Source organism: Notolepis coatsorum (genome assembly GCF_963971535.1).
Source record: "Notolepis coatsorum genome assembly, chromosome: 13".
Taxonomy (NCBI): Eukaryota; Metazoa; Chordata; class Actinopteri; order Aulopiformes; family Paralepididae; genus Notolepis; species Notolepis coatsorum.
The window spans coordinates 29198954-29224877 of NC_140177.1; the positions used below are offsets into that span (position 1 = coordinate 29198954).

General features: G+C 42.2%; 2 protein-coding genes across 6 annotated transcripts in view; one reads left to right on the forward strand and one right to left on the reverse strand.

Moving 5' to 3' along the window:
- The window catches only part of acss2l (acyl-CoA synthetase short chain family member 2 like), a 42980-nt gene extending 42104 nt beyond the window's left edge, over positions 1–876 (reverse strand). Inside the window, exon 1 of the mRNA XM_084327102.1 lies at positions 738–876. The gene's annotated coding sequence lies outside the window, so the exon portion shown is untranslated. The remainder of the gene's footprint in view (positions 1–737) is intronic.
- A 161-nt stretch (positions 877–1037) lies between these two features.
- Positions 1038–25924, forward strand: part of ankrd12 (ankyrin repeat domain 12) — a 76436-nt gene continuing 51549 nt past the window's right edge. For 2 of the 5 annotated variants that reach the window (XM_084327824.1, XM_084327825.1), the window contains exon 1: positions 1050–1184. In XM_084327824.1, the coding sequence (XP_084183950.1) occupies positions 1140–1184 (45 nt within the window). In that variant the 5' untranslated portion in view covers positions 1050–1139. Of the gene's footprint in view, positions 1185–10395; positions 10531–25798; positions 25826–25924 lie in introns of those variants that run through there. The other 3 variants (XM_084327827.1, XM_084327826.1, XM_084327828.1) reach the window with 3 other exon arrangements.

Genomic DNA, 25924 nt, shown 5'->3' on the forward strand with positions numbered 1-25924 from the left:
GGTGGAAAGAGGCATCTTTACGAACGGGATAAACACAAGATCTGATGCATGATACCAACTGGCTAGTGATGAGATGTATTCCAGACAGGCACCCAACAATATTGGAGGTGTTTTGGGGGATCAGGTTACATGTAACGATCCTACGTGCATTGTGCATCCATAAATCATGTACTATTTACACAGTCTAGGCTACACTAAATAAGATTCCATGGGAGAGGAATTGGAGGGCTGTGTCAGGGCTATTTCCATGTTCAATACCATTCTCAGACAACCAACCAACCCCCAACTGACTCCTTGTTCTTACAACGCTCCTGTCATTTCCATTCTACCCTGGTGGCTTGTTCATGTCTAGCCGGTGCCCCTCCCCCAACCCGATTTCCTCTTGCGATTTCAAGCTTGTTCTGCAACATAATAATGCACGCCACAGCGCATGCGCCCACGGTCCTCCATGATGCACTGCGCCACCAACTCAAAAAACTGACCGGGTGCAAAACGTATTTATGAAAGCACTGGGCGATTCAAAATAGCCCGTTAGCGAGTGTACTACAAAAAACGGCACCGCGCAAATGTTTTACAAGTAAAGCGGAGGGCTAGCCTCCTTTATTCCCCCGTGCTTTTCGAGAACGTCCCCCCACTGACCGCACAACAGAGCAGCGGAAAAGATGACGTCAAGTCCCCGTTACTGCCCTGCTCTTCACCTCACCCCCAGTCAGCTCGCACGGTTAATAAATACTCACCGTTTCAGACGACATGTGTGAATGCCTATCCGCTCGATTAACGTGCGCCCGAGAGTGTTCTCGTGGGCAAAGGCGACGTTTTTACTCTCATTACTAGTAAAAATGTGAGTGAAATCGTTCGACACAACATAACCCCCCCACATCTATATCCAGCTAGACGTTAGACCTTATAAGCTCGGTGTGGGTGGGGCTCAGTGGACCACGTGACTCTTCCCCGCCCAATGAGAGCGCCGCCTGCGTGTTTTGCCGGAGCTTCTTCACGGAGACGACGAGCCGACTGGGATGTTTTCAAACCAGCGAGAAACAACGTCACACAGCCGTAGGCTAACGGCTATAACGTCCCGAGATTTAGGAAATAATAACAGTTTATATCGCGCATTATTCATATAGAGCTAAATCCGAATGAGTTGGCGGGAACACATAAGCGAGTTTGAAGGTAAGCATAAAGTAAGGTTTGTTTTTATTATTGCCTTGGATCATAGGAGGGGGGAAAATTCCCAGTTAGCCATCTGGGCTAGTTCTTACTGCGAGCGAGCTAATCATGTTAGCTAGCTAACTTTGACGTAAACTGCGTGCGAAAATAGGGAATGTTATGCCTTTTGCGTGTGGCGCTTGGTATAATAGTTCTGTGTGCCACGTGCGTTACACACGTTTGAATGACTTAATCTAACAAAAAAAATTAAACTACGAGGTTTATTTATTTTCGCTGAACTTTGCATCGAAAATATAGAAAGCCTGGCTTGTATGCGCGAGGGCGAAGCAGAGTGACAAGTGTAGCCAGCAGCCTCAGCTGTGCTTCGGTGCTGGTAGCGAGCCAGCTAGGTTAGCTTGGTTAGCTCTGTTAGCTTGGTTAGCTCTGGCTGCGGAGGAGGGGGGGACACTGAGGGCAGCCAGCTCGGTTAGCTCTGGCTGGGGAGGGGGGGACACTGAGGGCAGACAGAGAGGCTGCAACGGGCTTTTGTCTCGTCTTGGATCATAATGTGCTCGTGTTGAATATCGTGATTAAAGCGCGTCACATAATTTGAATTTCATGTCATGTTGGTCACCTGGTTGCATTATCATCCAGCAAAAAGCTTTTTTTGTAACAGTTATTCTGACGCAACAACGTAAATGATGTTTGCTAGTTGGTTAGCCTAATTGATATTAGCCACAACAACGTTAACTTAACATGGCAAGAGGTTTTTTTGAGCGCCCAGCTACGCATATTGTTGGCTAAAGCTGTTTGACAAGCATGCTCAAAGCACGGTAGCCTGTGCGGATTGGGGTTATCAGTCATATAGTAGTATTTTATTTTATTTTTATATACCACATTTGTGTTTCTACTACTAGGTGTCTCGAATAGGGTGCACTGTGTAACGTTAGCATACAGATGCACCAAGATAGCCCCGTTTGAATTAATAGGAGGTCGTGCGCCTCCCAGCCAGTGTTACACCATAGCCCGAGCTTTTGGGGGTGTGTTTGCTCGATACAAAAGCTGTCTGTTTTAGAACGCCGTCCTTAAAGGAAAACTCCAACATTTTGGGAAATTAGCTTATTTGCCGTCTACCCTGAAGGTAGCCAAGAAGATACATTTTTCTTCTCTGTGCATGATGCAGTAGGAGTAGGAAGACGTGCACCGTTAGCCTAGCTTAGCATCAGTCACTGGAAGTAGGTTCCTCCATTAGCCTAGTTCCCAACGTCTTCCTACTCCTACTGCACGCACAGAGAAGAAATAGGTATGCATCTTGTCTAACTCCAGGGTAGATGGCAAATAAGCTAATTTTCCAAAATGTTGGAGTTTTCCTTTAACTCTACTGTAAGCACTCTGCAATGAATATATTGGAACATTATCATTAATGTGATCATAAATGGAAAACCATCAGTACAGTGTCCCAGAGTAGACATCTTACAACGTTGTGGGTAACCTAACCACACTACCTGGAATACTAAATTTACCAGGCCTTGTATATTTTGACATGGTCTTGAGTTTTGTCAATATTAATAAACATTATTCTATGCTTTGACATTATTGTTAGTCAATATATATATATATTACCAATAATACTGGCAGTGGCAATTCGAGTAGTTCTCATGGTCTAAAATGTTTTTGTTCTTCCCCCTTTTTATATCCAAATACTTCTAATCTATTCCCACAAATTGTAGAATAATTGTATAAGAACAGAACAGCAGTTGTCTTGCTGCTTGGTATCATTTACAACACCTGCAGAAAAGTTGTTTCCCAGAGTCCAATTTCATTTAATTTCAAACCTTTATTTCAACTCGTAAGACTGCGGTTACCCTCATTGTTACAGCAATTTCATATAGGCACAATAAATAAGAATAAACAATAAAGAAATCCACTAAGATGGTTACAAATTGTCTCAGTGGTTGGAGATCATAATTTTAAATGCAGTTAAAGGAAGAACCTTCGTTCAGTCAGTTGGAGGGCATTCCAGGTGTTGGATGACAAGATACATTTGTAAAAGAGCTTGTTAGCTTGCCAGTTTGTGCCGTTAACCAGCCTCTGTACATACAGTAGGATGGTTCTAATCTTGGGTTTGAGTAGTAGGGCTTTCCTCAACAAAAATTCTTAACTAGTTGACTAATAGTTAAGATTTTATTTGAAGTTAAGTGCAGTAAAATTGGACTTTGTTGTTTAGTTAATTTATGCTTACCAGAGTTATCATTCATCTGAAAATTACTCAGCATGGGGGAAAAGCAAGAGTGAAAACGCAATAGCTGCGACCTTTTGCAATAGGCCACTCCCCCTTTTAGCCAATTGGCATGAACATACACACAGACTTGACCTCCATGCCAAATTTCAGCCTCCTAGGGCAAAACCTGTGGCTGCTAGAGGCGCGGGTGTGTAAAATCTTTGTGGACCACCCGACAGACGTGACCTATAGAGCTGCTGGTCACAGCTAAAAATTACTAATTCACAAACACATTGTTGCTCAACTGAGACCAAATCGGCTGACTATAATAGACTTAAGAGGGGGCAGCCCAACTAAATAGCCTAGTTTCATTATTGTTTGGTCGGTGTGTGACTGTAATGGTGTAGAAGGCCCATATATGTATATGTAGGCCTATGACCACTACAATATGTAAACTGTAATCATGGCGCACTCTTTTACTTAAAACAAATGTTTTTTTATTCATATCATGTAGTTTTGACCACAGTGCCATCACATTGCTATATTCAAGATTGTCATGTGCACAGTTAAACAGACAGTTTGCCATACAATGAAAATCTTACTTTGCTCGTCCGCCCTTCACACAAAATCACACAATACTTAACTTAAACATATTTAAATACAAGCGAGTGCTAGAAAAATAAGGTAAAAATAGATAAATATTGTATTGTGACGCACCATGCTTAACCATCCTTTCTACCCAACAATTCCGTGATGCTTGCAGAAGCACTTTGAGTTTTCACTCTCACGTGCACTCTTGCCGTACACTTATGTGAATTATAATTTAGATTGTAACTACACAGGCTATACTGAAGAAGAAGCTACAGATGCTTTATTTGTGTCTGCAGCATGACGAGCACCAAACTGCCCAGACGTGCAGCGCCGCTATTATAAGACCCCCCCCCCCCCCAATACAGAATCAAGGTTTTTAACATAAACAACTCAATGAAAGCTAGCTCACCACAGACTGGGAAACACACAAAGGTCTGCATGTCAAGTTACAGGAAATAACCGTTGCTCTACAGTTGAAGAAACACGAGTAGATTCTCACCTTAATCACTGATGCACAAATACAACAAAGGAAAAGTTGAAGCCGCTTCTGGCGATGCATGGATCCGTGCACAATCCTGATGTGCGCAATCCTGATGTGCGCAATCCTGACGTGCGCACCAGAGTGCTTTTTACTGGCCGGGGGCAGTTTGTGTTGTTAATATCCTGCGATTGCGTTTGAGGATGTGTGCTGTGCCAGAGCAGGAGAAAGTCACTACTGCGCACACGTGCAACTAAATGTCCCCGTCAGATCGTCTGTGGGTGAGTGACCACAAGTAGGGCTGGGCGATATGGCCTAAATATGATATCACGATATTTTCTGACCTTTCGGCGATACACGATACGCATCACGATGTTTTTCTTTTTTTCCCCAAAATTCATTATGAGGCTTACCAAGACAGTATTTGAGTTTGCAAGCTAACATTAAAGACAAAATAAAATACCCATGCATTTAGCATTTTTATATTATATATTAGATTTAGATTATTGGATTATTAGATTATATATTGCATATATTTAGCAATGAGATATTATTTGATTTAGATATGAAATATGATGAATTGAAAATGGGGGACCCTGATGTAAACAAGACGAAAGTCTTTCTCTGGTCTGCATCCTCCAGTCCGCTGTTGACTGTTGTTGTATTGAGCTGTAGTATTGTACCCATGCTGCAATCTTTTAATAACGTTCTCATTCATTCAGTCGGCAAACAGAATCATTTTGATTGACAGTCGCGTCTGCCAATTACGTCACATCGCTTGCACCCGCCCTGCTGTTCTTAGCACCAATCGGAAAGCGCGTATTTATTTTTTACTTCCGCCATTGGAGAGCTCAATGACAATAACAATGGCAGCTCGCTGCGGCCGACGTTTAGCTTTTAGCTCCGCAGAAGGACTAAACGACTGGAGGCATAATGATTTTACTGCAACGGATGTTATAATAAAAGCCTTTCCATACATCTGTCTGATTGAAAACTTTATTAACAGACCGCAGAATGGGCACAACTGAGTCAGCACGGGCTGAGATATGAACGAGCTTGCTATATCTAGGTCGACCTCGGTCGGCACTATGTAAATACGCTGATGTTATTGAAAGTGTAACTATATAGAGACCTCTGAACAGGTCCTGCATTATTATTATTATAACGTTAATGCCACAAAACGAATGCCTTTGTTATCATAAGTAGTCACTTTTGATGCAGTAGTGTGTGTGGGGCGGCGCTGTTCAAAAGTGTCAACGTGTGGACCAGATTGACGCGACACAAGCCTCTTGGGCAAAACATCACGATATCCACGATACGTTTAAAAAGTGTATTGTTAATGAACTGTACCCGATATTTATATAATATCGTCATATCGCCCAGCCCTAACCACAAGTTACCATGCGTAGCCCCTGGCTGACAGTCCTGTGCGTCGTGGGGAAGAACAAAGTTGCTACATTTGAAGTTCCAGGTTTGTCAATGATGAGGCTAGACCTGAAGTTAAAGGTTTGTCAGTCATGACGATATCAACTTAAAGGATCACTTCGCAGAGGCTATGAACTTAAAGGATCATTAATGTTGACAATATTCCGATATTACCCGATTATGACAATACTCTGAATAAGACATTGTATGCATTTATCCAATGTATGCAATAAACAGCATTGTTTTTTTAATCTACTTTTTCTCCTTATTTTCTATTTCACCCATCCCAATTTTTCGCTGTTTCCAATTCTCCCCTCCACTGTCTTGAACGTTGCTCGCATATGCCCCCCACTGGTCGGTTGTAGGGAGGATGGAAGCCTTGCATCACGTGTCCCCTCCGGTACACGAGGAGGCAGCCTGTCACATCTTTTCACCTGCCAGCGCGGACTCTCATTGGCGAGGTGTAACGTGTGGGAGGCTCACACTACCCCCGCCATTTCCTGTCTCTGCTGTGCACTTGTGCAGGCGTCCCCCAACCGACTTGTAGGAGTCGCTGTCCACAATGTCCAGATTACCACCCATCGACTTCCACCCACTGACTCTGCCAATTGAGCCAGTATGACGGCCGGCCCAAGCCGGAGGCAACGCAGACAGCCGGATTCGAACCCGGTGTCTCTTGCGTTGGTGACGAGCGCAATGTCCGCTGCGCCACCCAGCCGCCTGTAATAAACAGCATCTTTTGATTACGTTAACCTGAATTAGGTCATAGTCGAAGTAAGCACTAGTCTCGATAAGACATGGAATATAATTGCCTGTATACCCAAATTTCAAATTTGCAAGAAAATGGGCCCAAATGTACAACACATTGGTAGGCGTGTAACAATCTCGATACGGAATCTTAAAAACAGTGCATTAAAATTTAAAGTGCGCCTCGATGGCCCTTTCCTGTGTTTTGAATTTTTTTTATTTTTGTTTTTTTTAACACAATGAGGGGTTGTCTTAATACTGAGCAATTGGGAAGAATGTACATAGGACAGTTGCTGCAGTTCAGCTGTGATGAGACCCCTCCCCATTGAAACAAACCACTCAGAATTGCAGCCACAATCGATAATAACATGCGTGTGAAGAGATCTTTGAAAAATTATGACATGTATAAAATGGCAGCTGAGGCAGCTCGCCTATAAACTTTCTATTTTCTATCTAAAGTTGAACCTAAGATAGGTTTCTGACAACGGTAGGTTTGATATATTGCGTGATCTTGAGTAATTTCATCTGCAATGCCTACTTTGACAGTTTGATCTGAATTTTGTTCAATGGCAGGCACAGGCTTGTGCACCATTGTACATGTATAATAATTATCTTATTTGTACAATAAAAGCACTTACAGGCACTGATACGGCCCGTTGAGAACAGGACTGATACGGAGAGGGACAGAGGCTGCTAGAATGCATAATCAGAGTAGTTTCATTTCCCCCAGCAAAACTCATTTTTAGGTGACTCCAAAGACTTATATTATTAACTTGTTGAAAAGCACTACAATATAGGACAATGTTAAAACCATCTACAATTCTCCCATTCTCTTCCCTGGGTCTCATCATTCCCATTATTATTTGTCATCTAAGCTAGGCATCTGCTTGCATCTTATCAGCATTCAGCATAGAGTGGGGGGGGGGGGGTACACTATGCACAACACGCAATAGTTTTTTTCTGAGCCAAACCAAGCGGTGTAGTGTGTGTGTGTGTATATATATAATATATATATGCATATAATATATAATTAGAGCTCTGTAGTATAAATACATTTAACACAGGAAGAATCAAAATGACCCCTACACGTTGGCAAAATGACAGAGATTGAGGTTTAATACTGGAGGGAAACATGGACGCCGTACTGGGGATCTAATGTGGAGGGAGCTTCTTCAATCATTAAAGGATACGTTTAATTTAAATGTCTTATCGTAAACATAATAGTCTACGAAAAGACCAAAGCCAACCATGCATTTCTTCTGCTTACAAGTATGGTCCATCCAGCCAACTGCAGATTATAGCTTGTATCCAGAAGTCATAGAACTCCATTGTTGTTCACAAGCCGTACTGTTTGTTTTGGTCAGTATAATTCATCATTGTGATGAAGACGAGCATCATAGTTTCACCCTGAACTGCTGCATGACGGGACGAATACTGCTTCTGTTTCAGGCAGACTCCAGGCGAGGTCACCCCGTAAAGTAATCCCGTGGGGAAAAACTGTGCTGATCATCGCAAGGATGGATTATACTGATAAAAACAAACTGTACGGTTTTTGGACAATGGTAGTTATATGATTTCTGGGTATGAGCTATAATCTGGTGTTGGCTGAACGTAGAGGAAATGCATTGTTGGTTTTGGTCTTTTCGTCGGCTGTATTGTTGACAATAAGGGGAAAATGTAATTATCCTTTAATCAGGCTATGCTCCATAGCATGTAAACAGGGATGTGAATGGAATGGTTCTATAAACATCCCATCATGTAAACGGCTTAATAGAAATATTGGCTTTTTTAGAATAAAGCCAATAGTCAGGTTATTGCAGTCGTCTGGTAATCCGGAGGTTCCCGCTTCGATTCCCGGGCAGCGTGCCGAAGTGTCCTTGAGCAAGACACTTAACCCCCAACTGATCCCGATGAGCAGGTCGGCACCTTGCATGGTTGCCTCCGCCTTTGGTGTGTGAATGGATGGAATGTGAGGAACAAATTGTAAAGCGCTTTGGATGAAAGCTGCTATATAAATGCATTCCATTCCATGTCAAAGTCGACCAATACGGTGGCAAAGTGAGTAAGGCAACAGGCATTTTAATGCATCCTGTCCTGTGGCAGCAGAGGGAGCAGCCCGGCGGTGAGGAGGATCAGCTAAGTGATAGTGGTGTGGACATTTCTCGATTCTAAGATGCGATGCAGACGTGTAGATTCTGCATCGATGCAGTGACAAAATATATAGATTATTATAGCCTACTAGACTTAGGCACATAGCGCACATTTACGCATTTAACAAACAATTTGCGCAAAATTTTTGGGGGTAAAAATGGTTAGTAAAAGTTAGACGTACCGTACGTAGTACCTACTTACTGGTCACAGGAGTTTTCAATAACGTTTGGATGCTAATCCATTTTGTGAATCCATTTGTTGAAACAACATCTTTGTTGGCAGACGACTCCTGCTATTTTATTTAATTTTTTTATATATTTTTGTGCATTTTTACAGCTTTATTGGTCACGCAGGACCGACAGGAGAGGGCGAACGGGAGGAGAGGTGGGGAGGACATGCGACAAATAACGACGGGAGCTGGGATCGAACCTGGGTCGGCCGCGTAGGTGCGCGAGGCACTATGGTATGCGCCACGAGGGCGCCCCCTAACGTTAGCAGCTAAGCATGCATAGCGCGACCTGTCTAACGTTAATTAACTTGTGTTCCGCTGGGAAAGACTGTTCATCACTGCATTTCAACTTGGTTTAATCCAAACGTCCATTCAGAAACTTTGTATTATGAAATCATACATTCTGCGATATCTGTGAATATTCCTATGCCTTGGTCTGTGTTCAGCTGACACTGTTGACACGCCCACTACGCAAAGCTAGTGCTCCGGTCATGCATCCACTCCACTCATAGAAAATACAGCATCAGGCTATTCTAAAAGTATTTATTGGTACTAATAAAATGGGAGTATTGAACCGTTTTTAACAGCTGGGTATCGAGATACCTTTCTAGTATCTGTGTATCATGCAACACTATCTGATTTAAATAAAAGTTAATTTATCTGACTGCTTGTATTAAAATTTAATTGATGAAAAAGTAGCCATGTGCAGTAATATAGATTATAAAATTGAGGATGTAATATATTATTAAGCTGCATCGTAGAATCAAATCGTGGACAGCTGAATCGTAATCGAATCGTCAGGCCAGTAGATTCACAGCTCTACTGAGTGACGTGTCGGGGTAAACCACACGGGTGTTTGAAAAGATGGGGGTGTGGTCGCTCATGTGTCTGGCTCAGCCGTGCACTGTTGCGTTGAATTTAGTATTTACTGACCTCAACTACGTTGTAATTTCAGCTGGCCCACATCCACATTGTTTTGTATGTGGTTTGTGTACATTGTCGTCGAACACGTCCTCGTTCCGAAGAGACGATGGAGCGATTCTCTGCTGGCTATTGTAGGTTTTATTGTTTTGGATGGGGAAAGCCTCTGTGGCACATGTGTCGAACTTGAGGCCCGCAGGCCCAATGGTTGGTGTTTTTGTCCGGTCCTCAGGCGGAATGGCCTTTCCTAGGCGCAATTCAATTGGCCTGTGATGGAAATCAAGCGCACCTCAGTTTCCGCAATACAAATTACTTTTGCTTTTAAAAGTTTGTCTGTTTTCAGCCGCATTATTATTCGGTTGCATCCATTACTTATCAAGTGAGTTATTACTTTCATCATACCTACTCCGATATCAAATCCGCGGAAAGTATTTGTTTTGCGCATGATAAGTGAAGGCTACTGTGTGTGACTGTGTTCCACAGACCCTTTCCGGACATGTGCTCGGGACAATGCGGAGAATCGGGTGTGTGCGATGCCTGGAGTTGCCTTTTCCTTCTCCGGGGCAGACGTGTTCGGACATATGGAACTGCTGGGTTCAGGCGAGGGGTGGCGAGTAGGTAGGGCATGACGCAGAAAGCCTACTCCTCCACCTGTCTACGGAATAGCATCATTTAAAATATTTATGTAACTCGACATCTCCAGGACCAATTTAACCTATTACAAACTATTGTGGGTCAATAATTAATTAATTGAAACATGATCGGTATTATTAGCTTGCAAATTCATCATTATTTTAATAAATTTCATCTACTCTAGAGTAGACCAGTGAATGTGAGGTGAGAGATGTTTTGTGCGTTTGTGTATTCTACTTCGTTCTCCAATAGTCCAGGACCAGTTTAGCCAACAATTGCTAATCTTACAAACTCTTAATTAATTGAATCCTAAATTATATCAAACTTAAATCTGTAGAAAATAAATCTATAATAAGCCAATTTACCACATACAGCCCTCATTGTGTTCATTGATATGCTGAATGAACATAAGTGCATTTACAATAACATATTGAACTGGTATGCACAAATTGATTAGATAAACAAAATTACCAATTAAGTTAGTGACCTCAGGAAAAGGCCCGCAAAATCATCTATTTTTCCATTTCGGCCTCTTTGGTACAGCTCTGCTCTATGGTAATAAAAAGCGCCAGATCGCTGGCTAAACTGAAATGCAACATTTGAGTAAAAGTGAATAGCAATGCAGTAAATCACTACTTTTAAGCTAATCACTGTTTTGTCCATGGCACATTCAGTGGACCTGGTGCATAACGGATGTCTGGAACCAGGTTTGGTGTAGCCTATGGTCTGCGTCACCTATTCCACAATACATTGTTTGCAGTGGTACAATGGTTTCAGCTTAGCCAAGTAGCTTGGTCGTGTAGTCAAACACACAGCCTTCACTGACCGCGTCTGTCACAAATCCCAGGAAATGGACATCTAAAACGGTGATGGTAAAACCAGCTTCAAGATTCTCGATGTTGGCAACCAATACCTTAGATCCCTAAATGAATCTCCTTAGGCCTGCCGCGATAAGCAATAAATCGATTAATTGCTGCGATAATTAAAATGAATGCAATGATTTTGACGGGCGCGATTAATTGCTATTTGCGCGTTTGTTTTAATGAGGCGGAACCAGTGCCCCTTGTCAGTCACTGTCCGTGTTGGGAGGCGGGCCGCTGACGTTACTAGAGTACAGCACGGGAGCTCCGTGGGGCAACGCCACATAGACATTTCTCAATAGTGTTGCTCCTTTTAACCAAGTAGCATTATTTGTAGTGTAACGTTAGCTATTTTTAGACCCAAGTAGTTACTCGCTACTGCCCGGAGAAACTGGACTGCTAAATAAAGATGAAAGATAGAGCTTTGATTCTCATTCCATGCTAACAACATTAGCTAAATAGCTAACAAACGAAATACAACGTATAGCATAGCTACAAGTACAACACAGAATAACGTTAATACAATTACATGCATCATTGTTTACAATGAACGGGTGGGGCTAGTCAAAGGACTGGACACAGGGACAAGTTAAACATGAATTAATTTATTATAACACTCCGGTAGTTTCGAGTCGTGCTGCAGTGCTTACGCACCACAGCTATTCTATTATATACTGCTTTGACGCTTCCTCCTCATCGTTGATTGCCTGTAGTAGCTGCATCTAACGTTAGTAGCTAACGTTAAAACTAACCTAAAGTTAGTTGTTCACCAACAATTTGTTTTATCATTAGCTCAAAAACAGAACCGGACGAGACAAGTTGTCGGCTCATAGTTTCTGCTTAGGATAATCACAACAATACTTCCGGTCCGGTCGGTGGGCTTCAAAATAAAAGTCTAAAACACCGGAAAAGACGGAGCGGTGGGCTTCAAAATAAAAGTTTTGGGAAATAAATTTCTCAAAAAAAATTCTCTAACCGGTCGCAATAATATCGCTTATCGCGATATTTTCGGGGGCAATTAATCGCCCAGCAAAATGTGTTATCGTGGCAGGCCTAACCAAAGATAACCCAACAAGCTTGCATACCTCCGTGCTGCTGTTATGATTCAGCACAAGGCACAGTAGTCTTGAGGTCTGCTGCGTTGTCGAAGCAGGCGGTAGTCGTCTTCATGCACATGATTCATTGAGCTGGTCTTTCTCACGTCCCCATAGTAGGATGATGCAACCAACAGCGTTCTCACAATGATAGAGCTCTTGATACAAGGACTTGTTGTATCAAGGCTACATGGTTTGGTGAAACGCTGGCGCAATGCAGACCTGTAGTTGACCTATCTCAAACCCGCCCACCTTTCTTGATCCGCCAATCACAAAATAGGGTGGGTATGAGAGGGTAAATTTAAGTTGCAGATAAAGTTGTGAAAAGCTCATCATGCATGGAAGTCCTAACCGTTTAAATCTCTGTGTAGGCTATCTACCTCTAATAATGGTGTGTCATGCAAAAAAGAAAATCCAGAATTTTAATTTCATTTGTCACCACTCACTGCAACCTTTTGCAAATTGTCTACGTATTAGAGTCTTCACATTACCTTTAAAGTGATTTGGCAGCCAGGAACATAGCCCTCCTTTATCCAGAGGGGTTATCCTTTATTCAGCTTGGTATGACGTGGAGACCTTTAGTATTGTCTCTAGGCCTGCAGCCTGACCAGCAGCCAGGCTAACTAATCTTCTTAGCAGTCAGAGGATAGGGTCTGGGATGACGAGCATGAACACGAGGACGGATACAGAAAGCCCCACTAGGAGCAACTTGTATTTAACGCTCCTTTTTCCTGTCTGCCTCCGTTCCCAGTGTACCGACCTCGGGATGGTGAGAAATACTTGGCTCGCCACGGTTGGCCGTGTTACAGATTCAGCAGCATGTACAAATCTAATCGCTGCTGTAAAGCCGGCTCTGTTTTTCAAGTGTTGTTTTCATCATGACTTAACATTTTCACAGTTCAGACATTAGCGGGATGCATATCCAGGCGGAGCAGAGGGACTGATGTGTGAATGTGTCCTCACGTCCGTCCTGCGGCATCGCAGACATCGCTTGCCTGAGAGCAAGCTTATTAGCAGGAATGTGGGCTACTCTTTTCAAAGACTGCCGCTGAAGATGAGGGATAGGCTTCAGTTGAAACATGGCATCAGTGAGGATGGAACCTTTAGTGTGGTGCGGTGATGGAGGGAGGACTCCTGTTACCAGAGTTATACAAAATCAAGAACAAAATAATACTCCTGTTCCAATCATGCAAACTTGACCCCTAATGACCACCTGAGAGACTAACCTAATGGATTAGCCCAAGCGACGAGGCTCTGTTACTAGGTGGTTTAGTAGGGATGCACTGGTATCGCCAGATAATCTGTACTGGCTAGCATGAGCTTCACAAAGCACAATACGTGTCTGTTTGACTGTATTTTTAACTGCTTAACGGTGCTGTAAGTGTATTCTTTTGTTAAAACGAGTGTTAAGTAGCTCTACATTCCGACAGCCATCACTGATATGGAGTGTTTGGTCAGTAACATGGGTCTCTTAGTCCCTCCACTCTTCAGTAAACGGTAACACTAAATAAATGTTCTGGTATCCCGTTCCTACTTTATCCATCGGGAGAGAGAACCCTAGATTTTTTTTTTTACTTATTTCAAGAAATCCTGCCAAGCCAAATTTGCTGGCAGAGTATTTGACTTGTTTCAAGCCCATATTTGTTTCTATTTCTTATTTTTGTCAAGACCATTTAAACAGTGTGGAGTTCTCTCTCCTGATTGGTAGAGTTGTTCCGATACCAGTATCGGAAATGCCGCCGATACTGCCTAAAATGCTGGTATCGGTATCGGCGAGTACACGTAAATTCTAGCCTCCGATCCCATGACGTCATTTATCTCCTGCCGAGAGTGAGGATTATAAAATGAACGTGTTTTAAAGTGTGATGCTGTTTGTCATTTTAACAGCAGATACACTTTCTTAAATTCCATTGTCCCGACAGAGCGTGTGATGGGGAGCTCGGACGGGATGTGTTTTGCTTGCTGGTGTTATTATAGCATTAGCTGAAAAGCTAGCTAGTTGGAACAACATCCGCTTTAACGTTACATCAAATCAGATGATCGCCTGTCCTTTCTCCAGGACCTGACACTGTCCGTCTATCAACAATAATGCACCCACGGTGAATCGTATTTAAGTCAAGTAGCTACTGACTAGCGTTAGCTGACTAACGTTATCAAATGTCAATGCGGGGAAGACGACTAGCTACTAGCTAACAGACTGGGTAGCGAGTGCAACACCGTCTAACGTCCGTGCGTAGGGCTGGGCGATATGGCCTAAATATGATATCACGATATTTTCTGACCTTTCGGCGATACACGATACGCATCACAATGTTTTTCTTTTTTTCCCCAAACAATTCATTATGAGGCTTACCAAGACAGTATTTGAGTTTGCAAGCTAACATTAAAGACAAAATAAAATACCCATGCATTTAGCATTTTTATATTATATATTAGATTTAGATTATTGGGTTATTAGATTATATATTGCATATATTTAGCAATGAGATATTATATGATTTAGATATGAAATATGATGAATTGAAAATGGGGGACCCTGATGTAAACAAGACGAAAGTCTTTCTCTGGTCTGCATCCTCCAGTCCACTGTTGACTGTTGTTGTATTGAGCTGTACTGTATTGTACCCATGCTGCAATCTGTTAATAACGTTTTCATTCATTCAGTCGGAAAACAGAATCATTTTGATTGACAGTCGCGTCTGCCAATTACGTCACATCGCTTGCACCCGCCCTGCTGTTCTTAGCACCAATCGGCAAGCGCGTATTCATTTTTTACTTCCGCCATTGGAGAGCTCAATGACAACAACAATGGCAGCGGTAGCTCGCCGCGACCGACGTTTAGCTTTTAGCTCCGCAGAAGGACTAAACGACTGGAGGCATAATGATTTTACTGCAACGGATGTTATAATAAAAGCCTTTCCATACATCTGTCTGATTGAAAACTTTATTAACAGACTGCAGAATGGGCACAACTGAGTCAGCACGGGCTGAGATATGAACGACTAATGCTTGCTATATCTAGGTCGACCTCGGTCGTTGCTATGTAAATACGCTGATGTTATTGAAAGTGTAACTATATAACGTTAATGCCACAAAACGAATGCCTTTGTTATCATAAGTAGTAACTTTTGATGCAGTAGTGTGTGTGTGGGGCGGCGCTGTTCAAAAGTGTCAACGTGTGGACCAGATTGACGCGACACAAGCCTCTTGGGCAAAACATCACGATATCCACGATACGTTTAAAAAGTGTATCGTTAATGAACTGTACCCGATATTTATATAATATCGTCATATCGCCCAGCCCTATCCGTGCGGATCATTGGAGTAGGGTATATCTGCAGTGCCGCAGCCCCATACTCATTGATTAATGATACTAATACTAATCTATACAATCACCTGTTGAATAAATACCATTACTTTCTAGTTATTACTAAAAAACAGTATATATAAAACGGTATCTGTAAAAAAATATATATATATAATTTTTTTTTTAATGTATGCACTGGTATCGGATCAGTATCGGTATCGGCCGGTACCCAAAGCTTAGGTATCGGAATCGGATCGGGAAGGAAAAAATGGTATCGGAACATCTCTACTGATTGGATAAAGTGGGAGCGGGATACCAGAAAATATATTTTGTGTTTCCTGTAGAGTGGAGGGACTGGGAGACCCATGTTACCAAACTTTATAAAAGTGATGGCTGTCATAATGTAGAGCTATTATTTTAACATGTAGAAGACCACTTATTTTAACAACAAAATACCACTTTTTAGCACCTTTTTAATAGTAGAATTGGCCTTTTTTACTTGAGACAGTGTGTTGCTTAATATAAGCTAAGCTCCAAGTGAACAACAGAATGTAGCATCAAACGAGGACTATTTAACAAACAAATACATTTCAGTTAATACCTCCTTAAAAAATTATATATATTTTGTGGTGAAATCTATCATACGAGAGCCTTAACACTCCGTCGGAGCTTTACATTTCCACGGTGAGGGCGTTTTCTCATTAGGAACGGTTGCCCCCGTTCCGTTCCCAAGAACGATAGTCCCCACTGGCCAGCTTTCACACTACCAATCTCTCTTCGTCCCAGAGCGTTAGCATTATTATATACGTTTATTACATGGCGTTTTAACATTAGCTGAAATGCTTGATTGTGATTGGTCAATAGTGCTCGGCAGAGGTCCGTAACGGACCTCTGCCGAGCAATAATGACCGCTGTTCGCAGCTGGAGCAATCAATCCCACTGACACACACTGCATCAGTGCAATCAGACACACCTGCCGGCGAAGCTGCCGGCGATGACGGCGCGGAGCGACGGAACAGAACTGCGTCTGCATTTGATCTCGTCTTGTCGATGGTGTAAAATGAATTGTGTATATTGTTAGTAAGTTAGCCATGTAATAAGCGGGATAATGTATAGCCTATACTCGGTCATTGTCGCAAAATAATTGACCTTCGGGGCTTCACTACGTTTAGAACACCTCGGCGAGGCGCCTCGGTATTCTAAACTCCGTGTCTGTCAATTATTTTGCGACAATGACCTCGTAGCTATACATTATCCCTTTCATAACAACTCCAAAATTACGCAATGAATCAACACAGTACTATAAACGTGCATACTAGAGGCTCCCAGAAGCAGTCAAAAGAGGATCGGTAATGCAGCCTTTATCAACTATGCCCCAAAACTATGGAACAAACTACCCCAAAACATCAGGGAAGCCAACTCGCTAGACATCTTTAAAAGACAGCTTAAAACCCATCTCTTTGCTCAGGCATTTCACTGATAGATATCTGCTACCACCTAGTGGCAAGAGGAAACATCAGGGATATCCTGACACAACTTGTATTTATTCTTACCCTGCCTACTCTTTTACACTGCCTATCAAATTCATGTGTCGGTTATTGCACTTTTTACTTCTTACTGATGACTATTTTTAAACTGAATCATTTTAAACTATTTTTATTATTTGCCATATCTTGCTATGCTCGCTCATGCCTGTATTTTTTATGTCCGTTCTATTTTATAATTTTTTTTTTTTTTTTTTTACTATTTTTAAACTGAATCATTTTAAACTATTTTTACTATTTGTGTTACTGAAAACTGTAAGCGGAGAGCCTATTGGGATGCTAGATCCTAATGTGAAACACTGTGATTCTACCTGTCTATCTTTTTATGCTCGCTTATGCCTGTATTTTTTACTGTTGTGAATAGGGATGGGTACCGAATTCGGTACTTTTGAGTAGGGCTGGGCGATATGGCCTAAATATGATATCACGATATTTTCTGACCTTTCGGCGATACACGATACACATCACGATGTTTTTCTTTTTTACCCCAAACAATTCATTATGAGGCTTACCAAGACAGTATTTGAGTTTGCAAGCTAACATTAAAGACAAAATAAAATACCCATGCATTTAGCATTTTTATATTAGATTTAGATTATTAGATTATATATTGCATATGAGATATTATATGATTTAGATATGAAATATGATGAATTGAAAATGGGGGACCCTGATGTAAACAAGACTAAAGTCTTTCTCTGGTCTGCATCCCCTTAACAATTGTATGTATTGAGCTGTACTGTACCCATTCTGCAATATGTTAAAGTTTTAAATCAATCAATCAATAAATAAATAAATAAATAAATAGCATTTTAGCATTTTTATGAAACTACTGTATATATGTATGTCTCTAAATGTTTTGATGAATTGAAAATGGAGGACCCTTATGTAAAAAAGCCGAAAGTCTTTTTCTGGTCTTCATCCTCCTGTACTGTATTGTACCCATTCTGCAACCTTTTAATACAGTTTTCATTCATTCATTCTGACGGAAACATAATCATTTTGATTGACAGTCGAGTCTGCCAATGACGTCACACCGCTTGCACCCGCCCTGCTGGTCTTAGCACCAATCGTCAAGTGTTATTATTTTTTGACTTCCTGAATGTCCCGTGTGCTGAACATCAACAAAGCTACTAACGTTAGCTCCCCGCGGCCGTCGAGTAGGAGACCAGTGCTTCACAGGATGACTAAATGAGGCATAATGATTTTACTACAACGAATGTTATAATAAAAGCCTTTCCATACATCTGTCTGATTGAAAACTTTATTAACAGACCGCGGAATGGGCATATCTCAGCACAGGCTGAGATATGAACGAGTAACGTGTGGACAGATTGACGCGACACAATCCTCTTGGGCAAAACATCACGATATCCACGATACGTTGAAAAAGTGTATCGTTAATGAACTGTACCCGATATTTATATAATATCGTCATATCGCCCAGCCCTACTTTTGAGGTACCGAACCGAAACACGTCGGTACTACCGAGTATCGAATCAAGTGAGAAACCGGAAAAAAAAAATAAAAAAAAAATAAAGAAAATTATTTTTTATTAATTTTCTTTTTACTTTACTTTTTTTTTTTTTTTTTACTTTTTTCTTTTCATGTCAACGTTCACACGCACAATATATGCTTACCTAGGATTTGACTTGATTCAACAACAAAGCAGTCGGAGCAATGACAAGCCAAAAACTGTCGAAATTGTAGTTATTTGAAGTTTGGATTTTTTTTTTACGACTGAGGTAGGTAAATTAAATTTCTTGAGACTAAAGTACCGAAAAAAGGTACCGTTGGGTACCGGTATCGATTCACAGGTACCGGTATCGGTTCAAATGTGAAAGGTACCCATCCCTAGTTGTGAAGCACTTTGAACTGCAACCTCTGTATGAAAAGTGCTATACAAATAAAGTTATTATTATTATTATTATAACGTTAAGTGGCTGGAGCAGTCATAACTCTGCAGTGGAAATAGGGGTTTGTAATTAGCGTTAAGTATAACAACTCCAAAATTACGCAATGAATCAACACTACTATAGCTATAACGGCGCTGTTAAGGTGGTATTGAGAGGGCAAGGGAGACGTAAGCACTCGGCTGAAATTGAAACACAGCTTCCCTCGTTGGAGCAGGTTTACAGACTCACAATCCCAAACGGACCTAAATAATATTTTGAAATTAAAGTATGAATACAACTCTATTCTGGGCAAGCAGGTTAGCACCGTCCTTCTTAAAACTCAGACAGAAGGACTTGTTACAGCAAGCCTCTTCCGTGTTTTGGTACAGTTGTGCTCACATTTGCAATCGTTCCGTGTCCGGGGACGGAAAAGGCCCCGGATGCCTAGTGAGAAAGCACCCTTAACCCGCCCTGCCGGAGCGCTTTCACGTGAATCTAATAGATGTTGCCCTTTTGTGCTCTAAACTTTCCCAATAGAGAGTTCTTCTCCTTTGCTGTTGTAATGTTTATCATTTAGCTTCGCCTGCCTAACTCTTCGGCCAATAGAGAGTTCTTCTCCTGTCCTGTTGTAAGGTTTATCATAGCCTTTCATGTAGGGCTGGACGGTATGGTCTCAAATTTATATCACGGTATAATTTGAAGCATAGACGGTAACGGTATATATCACGGTATATTAACTTATCTTAAAATGTCTATATAAATGCTTCTGAAGGGGTAAAACACTGGTATGGCAGCTGTTATTCTGTTACAGCTGCTCAGCTATACTATAGCTAATGTCCATCAATATCTTCCTTTTTAATTAAATGGGTTCAAGAATCGAATCAGGATTGTTAGCAGAGAGGGAGAGAGGAGGCTGCTAGTGGAGCCAGCTAACGTTAGCTTGCTGAGGCTACTAGTAGATCGACAGGCTGCTACAGTAGGAGTGGAGCCAGCTAACGTTAGCTTGCTGAGGCTACTAGTAGATCGACAGGCTGCTACAGTAGGAGTGGAGCCAGCTAACGTTAGCTTGCTGAGGCTACTAGTAGATCGACAGGCTGCTACAGTAGGAGTGGAGCCAGCTAACGTTAGCTTGCTGAGGCTACTAGTAGATCGACAGGCTGCTACAGTAGGAGAGGAGCCAGCTAACGTTAGCTTGCTGAGGCTACGTACATTGACAGTTAACATTAACGCGATGTGGGCATTCCAGAATGGCGAGGATGCAAAGCATATTAGACCATTGGACTCGTCGCAGAGTTTACATTACACATAGAAACTGCGCGACTTGCAAGAGAAGTTGTCACACAGCCTTCAAACGCAGGGCGAAAGAGCTAGTTTGCTTCTGTGTTTATTATGAAATGACAATTGCGTGTTGACACGCCCACTGCGCGAAGTCTCTGTGCTCCTTTTCCAGTTCGCACCATCTATTATCTATGACTAATTCTATCTATTTTTAGGGGCAAATGCAGGGAGCGAAATTAACTTTTTGACTCACCGGCCAGTGGCGGGTAGATGGGAAGAATCTACCCGCCAAACATATTTCTTACCTGCCAAATTTTTTTTGATTAAAAAAATATATATATATATTTTATATAACTTTTTTTTAAATAAAATATATATTATATAATCATACTTGTAGTCAGGGACCGAAACTAAAGCCTGCCTGCCGCCCGCCAGGGGCGCTCAGTTTTTACCTTTGGCGCTTGACACTTAGAGGGCTGCCCGCCGTGTGGCGTGTAATCAATCAAGTTCATAACAATACCCTTATTTTGAAAATCTGTGCGGGTCTCATTTCCGCCCCAAGCGCATCTCCAGTCATAATATCGATGGCTCCGGCAGTTAGCAACAATTAGGTTCGTATGATACTCTTATTTTGAAAAAAACTGTGGCAACGAGTCATATCCGCCCAGCCCTGCAGCGGGATACTATTGGCTAAGGGCGTCTGCTCACAGTGCTCGTGTCAACACAGGCAGTCTGCTCTAGTCTAGAAGAGCGGACCTCCATGAGCTACCGTTACCGTTTAAACAATGACCCAGTCAACTATTCACTTTTAGTTTAATACATGACTAGGCATTGTCTAACGGTATCTAGCTGGCTAGCTACTGATAGCTGCTGATATCAACAAATGCTCCAGCAATTGTCGACTCGAGTGCATAATACCTCCGTTCCCTCGTTAGCTAGCTCACGTTAGCTAGCTCACGTTAGATCTATCTGTCCCAGTAAACTAAATTGTCTTAACGTTATCTACCGGGCTAGCAGTAGCTACAGATAGCTCCTGATATCAATGTCTTATAACATTGATTGAATGCGTATTCTAGCTGAGGGCATGTTGAATGTGATTTGACAAAAGAACCGTAACGTTATACCAATAGGGTCCAGCTGCATCGCCGGAGAATCCTTGCATGCTGAATGTAGGGTCTAGCTGAATATAGGGTCTAGCTGCAGGGCCGGAGAATCCTTTCTGGAGCTGGAGGCTACTCAAGTATACACACAGACAGTGGAGCTGTTTGCAGATAGCGAGCATTTTGACTTATTGCGTGGTGGCGATGTCTCGCAGATAATACAACTACAAGTATGATTATATAATTTGGCAGGTAAGAAATATGCTTGGCGGGTAGATTCTTCCCATCTACCCGCCACTGGCCGATGAGTCAAAGTTAATTTCGCTCCCTGCTTGTAGTTGTATTATCTGCGAGACATCGCCACCACGCAATAAGTCAAAATGCTCGCTATCTGCAAACAGCTCCACTGTCTGTGTGTATACTTGAGTAGCCTCCAGCTCCAGCAAGGATTCTCCGGCCCTGCAGCTAGACCCTATATTCAGCTAGACCCTACATTCAGCATGCAAGGATTCTCCGGCGATGCAGCTGGACCCTATTGGTATAACGTTACGGTTCTTTTGTCAAATCACATTCAACATGCCCTCAGCTAGAATACGCATTCAATCAATGTTATAAGACATTGATATCAGGAGCTATCTGTAGCTACTGCTAGCCCGGTAGATAACGTTAAGACAATTTAGTTTACTGGGACAGATAGATCTAACGTGAGCTAGCTAACGTGAGCTAGCTAACGAGGGAACGGAGGTATTATGCACTCGAGTCGACTATTGCTGGAGCATTTGTTGATATCAGCAGCTATCAGTAGCTAGCCAGCTAGATACCGTTAGACAATGCCTCGTCATGTATTAAACTAAAAGTGAATAGTTGACTGGGACATTGTTTAAACAGTAACGGTAGCTCATGGAGGTCCGCTCTTCTAGACTAGAGCAGACTGCCTGTGTTGACACAAGCACTGCGAGCAGAAGCCAATAGTATCCCGCTGCAGGGCTGGGCGGATATGACGCGTTGCCACGGTTTCTTTCAAAATAAGAGTATCATACGAGCCTAATGTTGCTAACTGCCGGAGCCATCGATATTATGACTGGAGATGCGCTTGGGGCGGAAATGAGACCCGCACAGATTTTCGAAATAAGAGTATCGTTATGAACTTGATTGATTACACGCCACACGGCGGGCAGCCCTCTAAGTGTCAAGCGCCAAAGGTAAAAACTGAGCGCCCCTGGCGGGCGGCAGGCTTTAGTTTCGGTCCCTGGGCAAATGCAAGTGAAATAGTCGCGCTGTGGTTACATGACGTCATTGCTATTTTAGAGCTGCTCTACCGGTTACAAGGTATAGTCAAAATCCATACCGTAGAGCAAATTCATACCGTTTATACCGTCCACCCCTACTTTCATGCCTAACTCTTTAGTCTCTGATTGCATTTTGATAAATTCATCTCAGGCATGTTATTAATGTCATCAACACCGCAGGCCTGCCCTGTAATGTGTTGTTTACCCTACATTCATTCTGTAATGCTGGCTCCTCGATGCTTCAAAAGAAAATAGTCCCTGCCACTGATGGCCTAATAGAAACACCACGGAGAGGCACTTATATTATAGGGGCTTTTATTATAGTATTATAGCCTCTTATATTATAGAGGGCAGCTATATGCAAGTATCCATGGAAGAGGCACTTATTAGTGTGGGTGAACTAAGAACCGCCAGTCTTGTGCTTCTGCACCAACACCTGCTTCATTTTCTCTCTGTTTCAGGCAGCCTATATTTTTCATTATTCTGGTACTTCTCGATTATGGTTTTCTGCTTCCTCTTCCTGAACTCTTCATCTATTTTATATCTCTGTCTCTCAGATATTTTCTTTTTTGGGGGCTTCAGACAGTTGTGAGCTTTTTCTTTGACTCTTGATTACTCTTAGCTTCAGACAGTTGTGAGCTTTTTCTTTGACTCTTGATTACTCTTATCGCTGTTGTTTGTTGAGTTTACCAGATGTCTGTGGAGCCTCTTCCTTTACATTTGTGGATGGTGCATTGACTGACTGCAGACAATGTTTGCTGGTTGGGAGTCCAAATTCGGTTTTGGGTCTGACAGTTGGTGTCACCGTCACTTCCACAGGCCTTTTGTCATGCATATCCAGTTGCACTTGTTGGGATGGCAAATGGTCTGACAGAGCCTTTGCAGGTACAAATGGCACTTTAGTCCAGCGTTGTTTTGCAGCCCGAGACCTCTTCCCTCGGCTTGGCATGATGTTCTCACTAAATGATGTGATAGATAATGAACAAATCAGATGGGGTTTCAAATATTCACACAAACCAGAAAGTTAAAGGAGCACTTTACTGGAAAACGATCCAGATTTATTTTGCACATAATCTCACATCATACTGTGACATCACAAATGTTCTAGAATGTTCTATTATGACATCATACTGTGACATCACAAATGTTCTAGAATGTTCTATTATGACTGATGAACAATTTGAATGGCATGAATGGCAGAACATTCTAGATAATTTGTGATGTCACAGTATGATGTCATAAAAGCACATTCTAGAACATTTGTGTACCTATCGGGGCATGTGTGCGGCGCGGAGAGCGGGCGGTTTTGACGTGAGCGACGGAGTGGGTTTAAAAATGGGTCGGCGCGACCTCCTCCGCTCCAATCCGCTCCGGGCCGCTCACAGTGGTTTAACACTGATGTAATATACATGTAGTACAATGCCAAAGCAACAGGTGGCGATGTACAAACATGAATGCCATTTTCAACCAATGAGAAGGGTGAACCGTCACTCACATCCTGCTAGACCAAAGTATATTCCGCCGCCGTTGTTGTTGTTGTTGTTAGCTTACATGCTAACGTGAATGGCAGCGACCATAGCATTGTGGCTAGGCTAGCTACCATCGCTTAGTAGAGCTAGTTGAATGGATATTACGTTATTTAACATTGCAGAATGGGTACAATTACAATACGGCTCAATACAAACAATTGTTAAGGGGCCCAGGGGGTGTAGACTGTTGTAGTTTGGTCAAATCAAGCAAATTTACATTAAAAAATTCTGCCGAGCGAGCTGTGGAGCGATGTGGAGCGGGGAGTGCTTGATTCGTAAATGAAAGTGAGCGGGGCTGAGCGGCGTGGCGGCGGGATCAACATGAGCGATTAGCGGAGCGGAACAAGCCGTCTAGAGCGAAGAGCGGATTTCTCGTCCGCGCCGCTCCGCTCACATGCTCTGGTATCTATTCAACAATTCATAGACCCTCTCCCGTTGGCCGGCGGTGCACAGGCATCACCCACACTTTCACAATTTCCCTGCATGGAATTGTCTAGTTAGTGTGGGTTCTAACTTCTCCCACACTATTGTAATCTATACTATTTATTTTATTCCTCTTTATCATTCCGCCGATTTTTGTCCGCTAACTCCTCCCAGAGCTTTCGCACCACATACACGTGTAAGGTATCAAAACGACCGGCTTGGTCCAACTCGAGTCGCTATAACTTCTTGGAAAGTTTCACCGCACCGTTTGGCTACAAATCGACTTTAAACGGGAAAATTCGGTCCATAAGGAATGAATGGCAGTGTGATGTCACAGTATGATGTCATAATAGAACATTCTAGAACATTTGTGATGGCACAGTATGATGTCATAATAACACATTCTAGAACATTTGTGATGTCATAATCAAACATTCTAGAACATTTGTGATGTTGCAGTATGATGTCATAATCAAACATTCTAGAACAGTTGTGTATCTATATATTCAACAATTCTCTCCGAAGATCTCATTGTGCATCTTGAAACGGTACTGAACAGATAGACTCCCGTTGGCCGGTGGTGCACAGGCATCACCCACACTTTCACAATTTCCTCGCACGGAATTGTCTAGTGTGGGTTCTCCCACACTATTGTAATCTACTATTTATTTATTTATACTTCTTTATTATTCTAGATTCTAGAAGATTTGTGATGTCACAGTATGATGTCATAATGGAACATTCTAGACGATTTGTGATGTCATAATAGAACATTCTAGAACATTTGTGTATCTATTCAACAATTCTCTCAGATCTTTAACAGATCTTTCTCATTGTGCATCTTGGAACAGGACCGTTTGGCTACAAATCGACTTTAAACGGGAAATGTTGGTCCATAAGAACATAAGAAAACCTGCATTTCTCAAACAAGATGCTTTTTCGATGCTTCTGCTGTGGAAAGGTGAGTGTCCACAACGGCTAGCTAGCTGTCCTTCGGAGGAATACAGACCCTCTCCCGTTGGCCGGTGGTGCACAGGCATCACCCACACTTTCACAATTT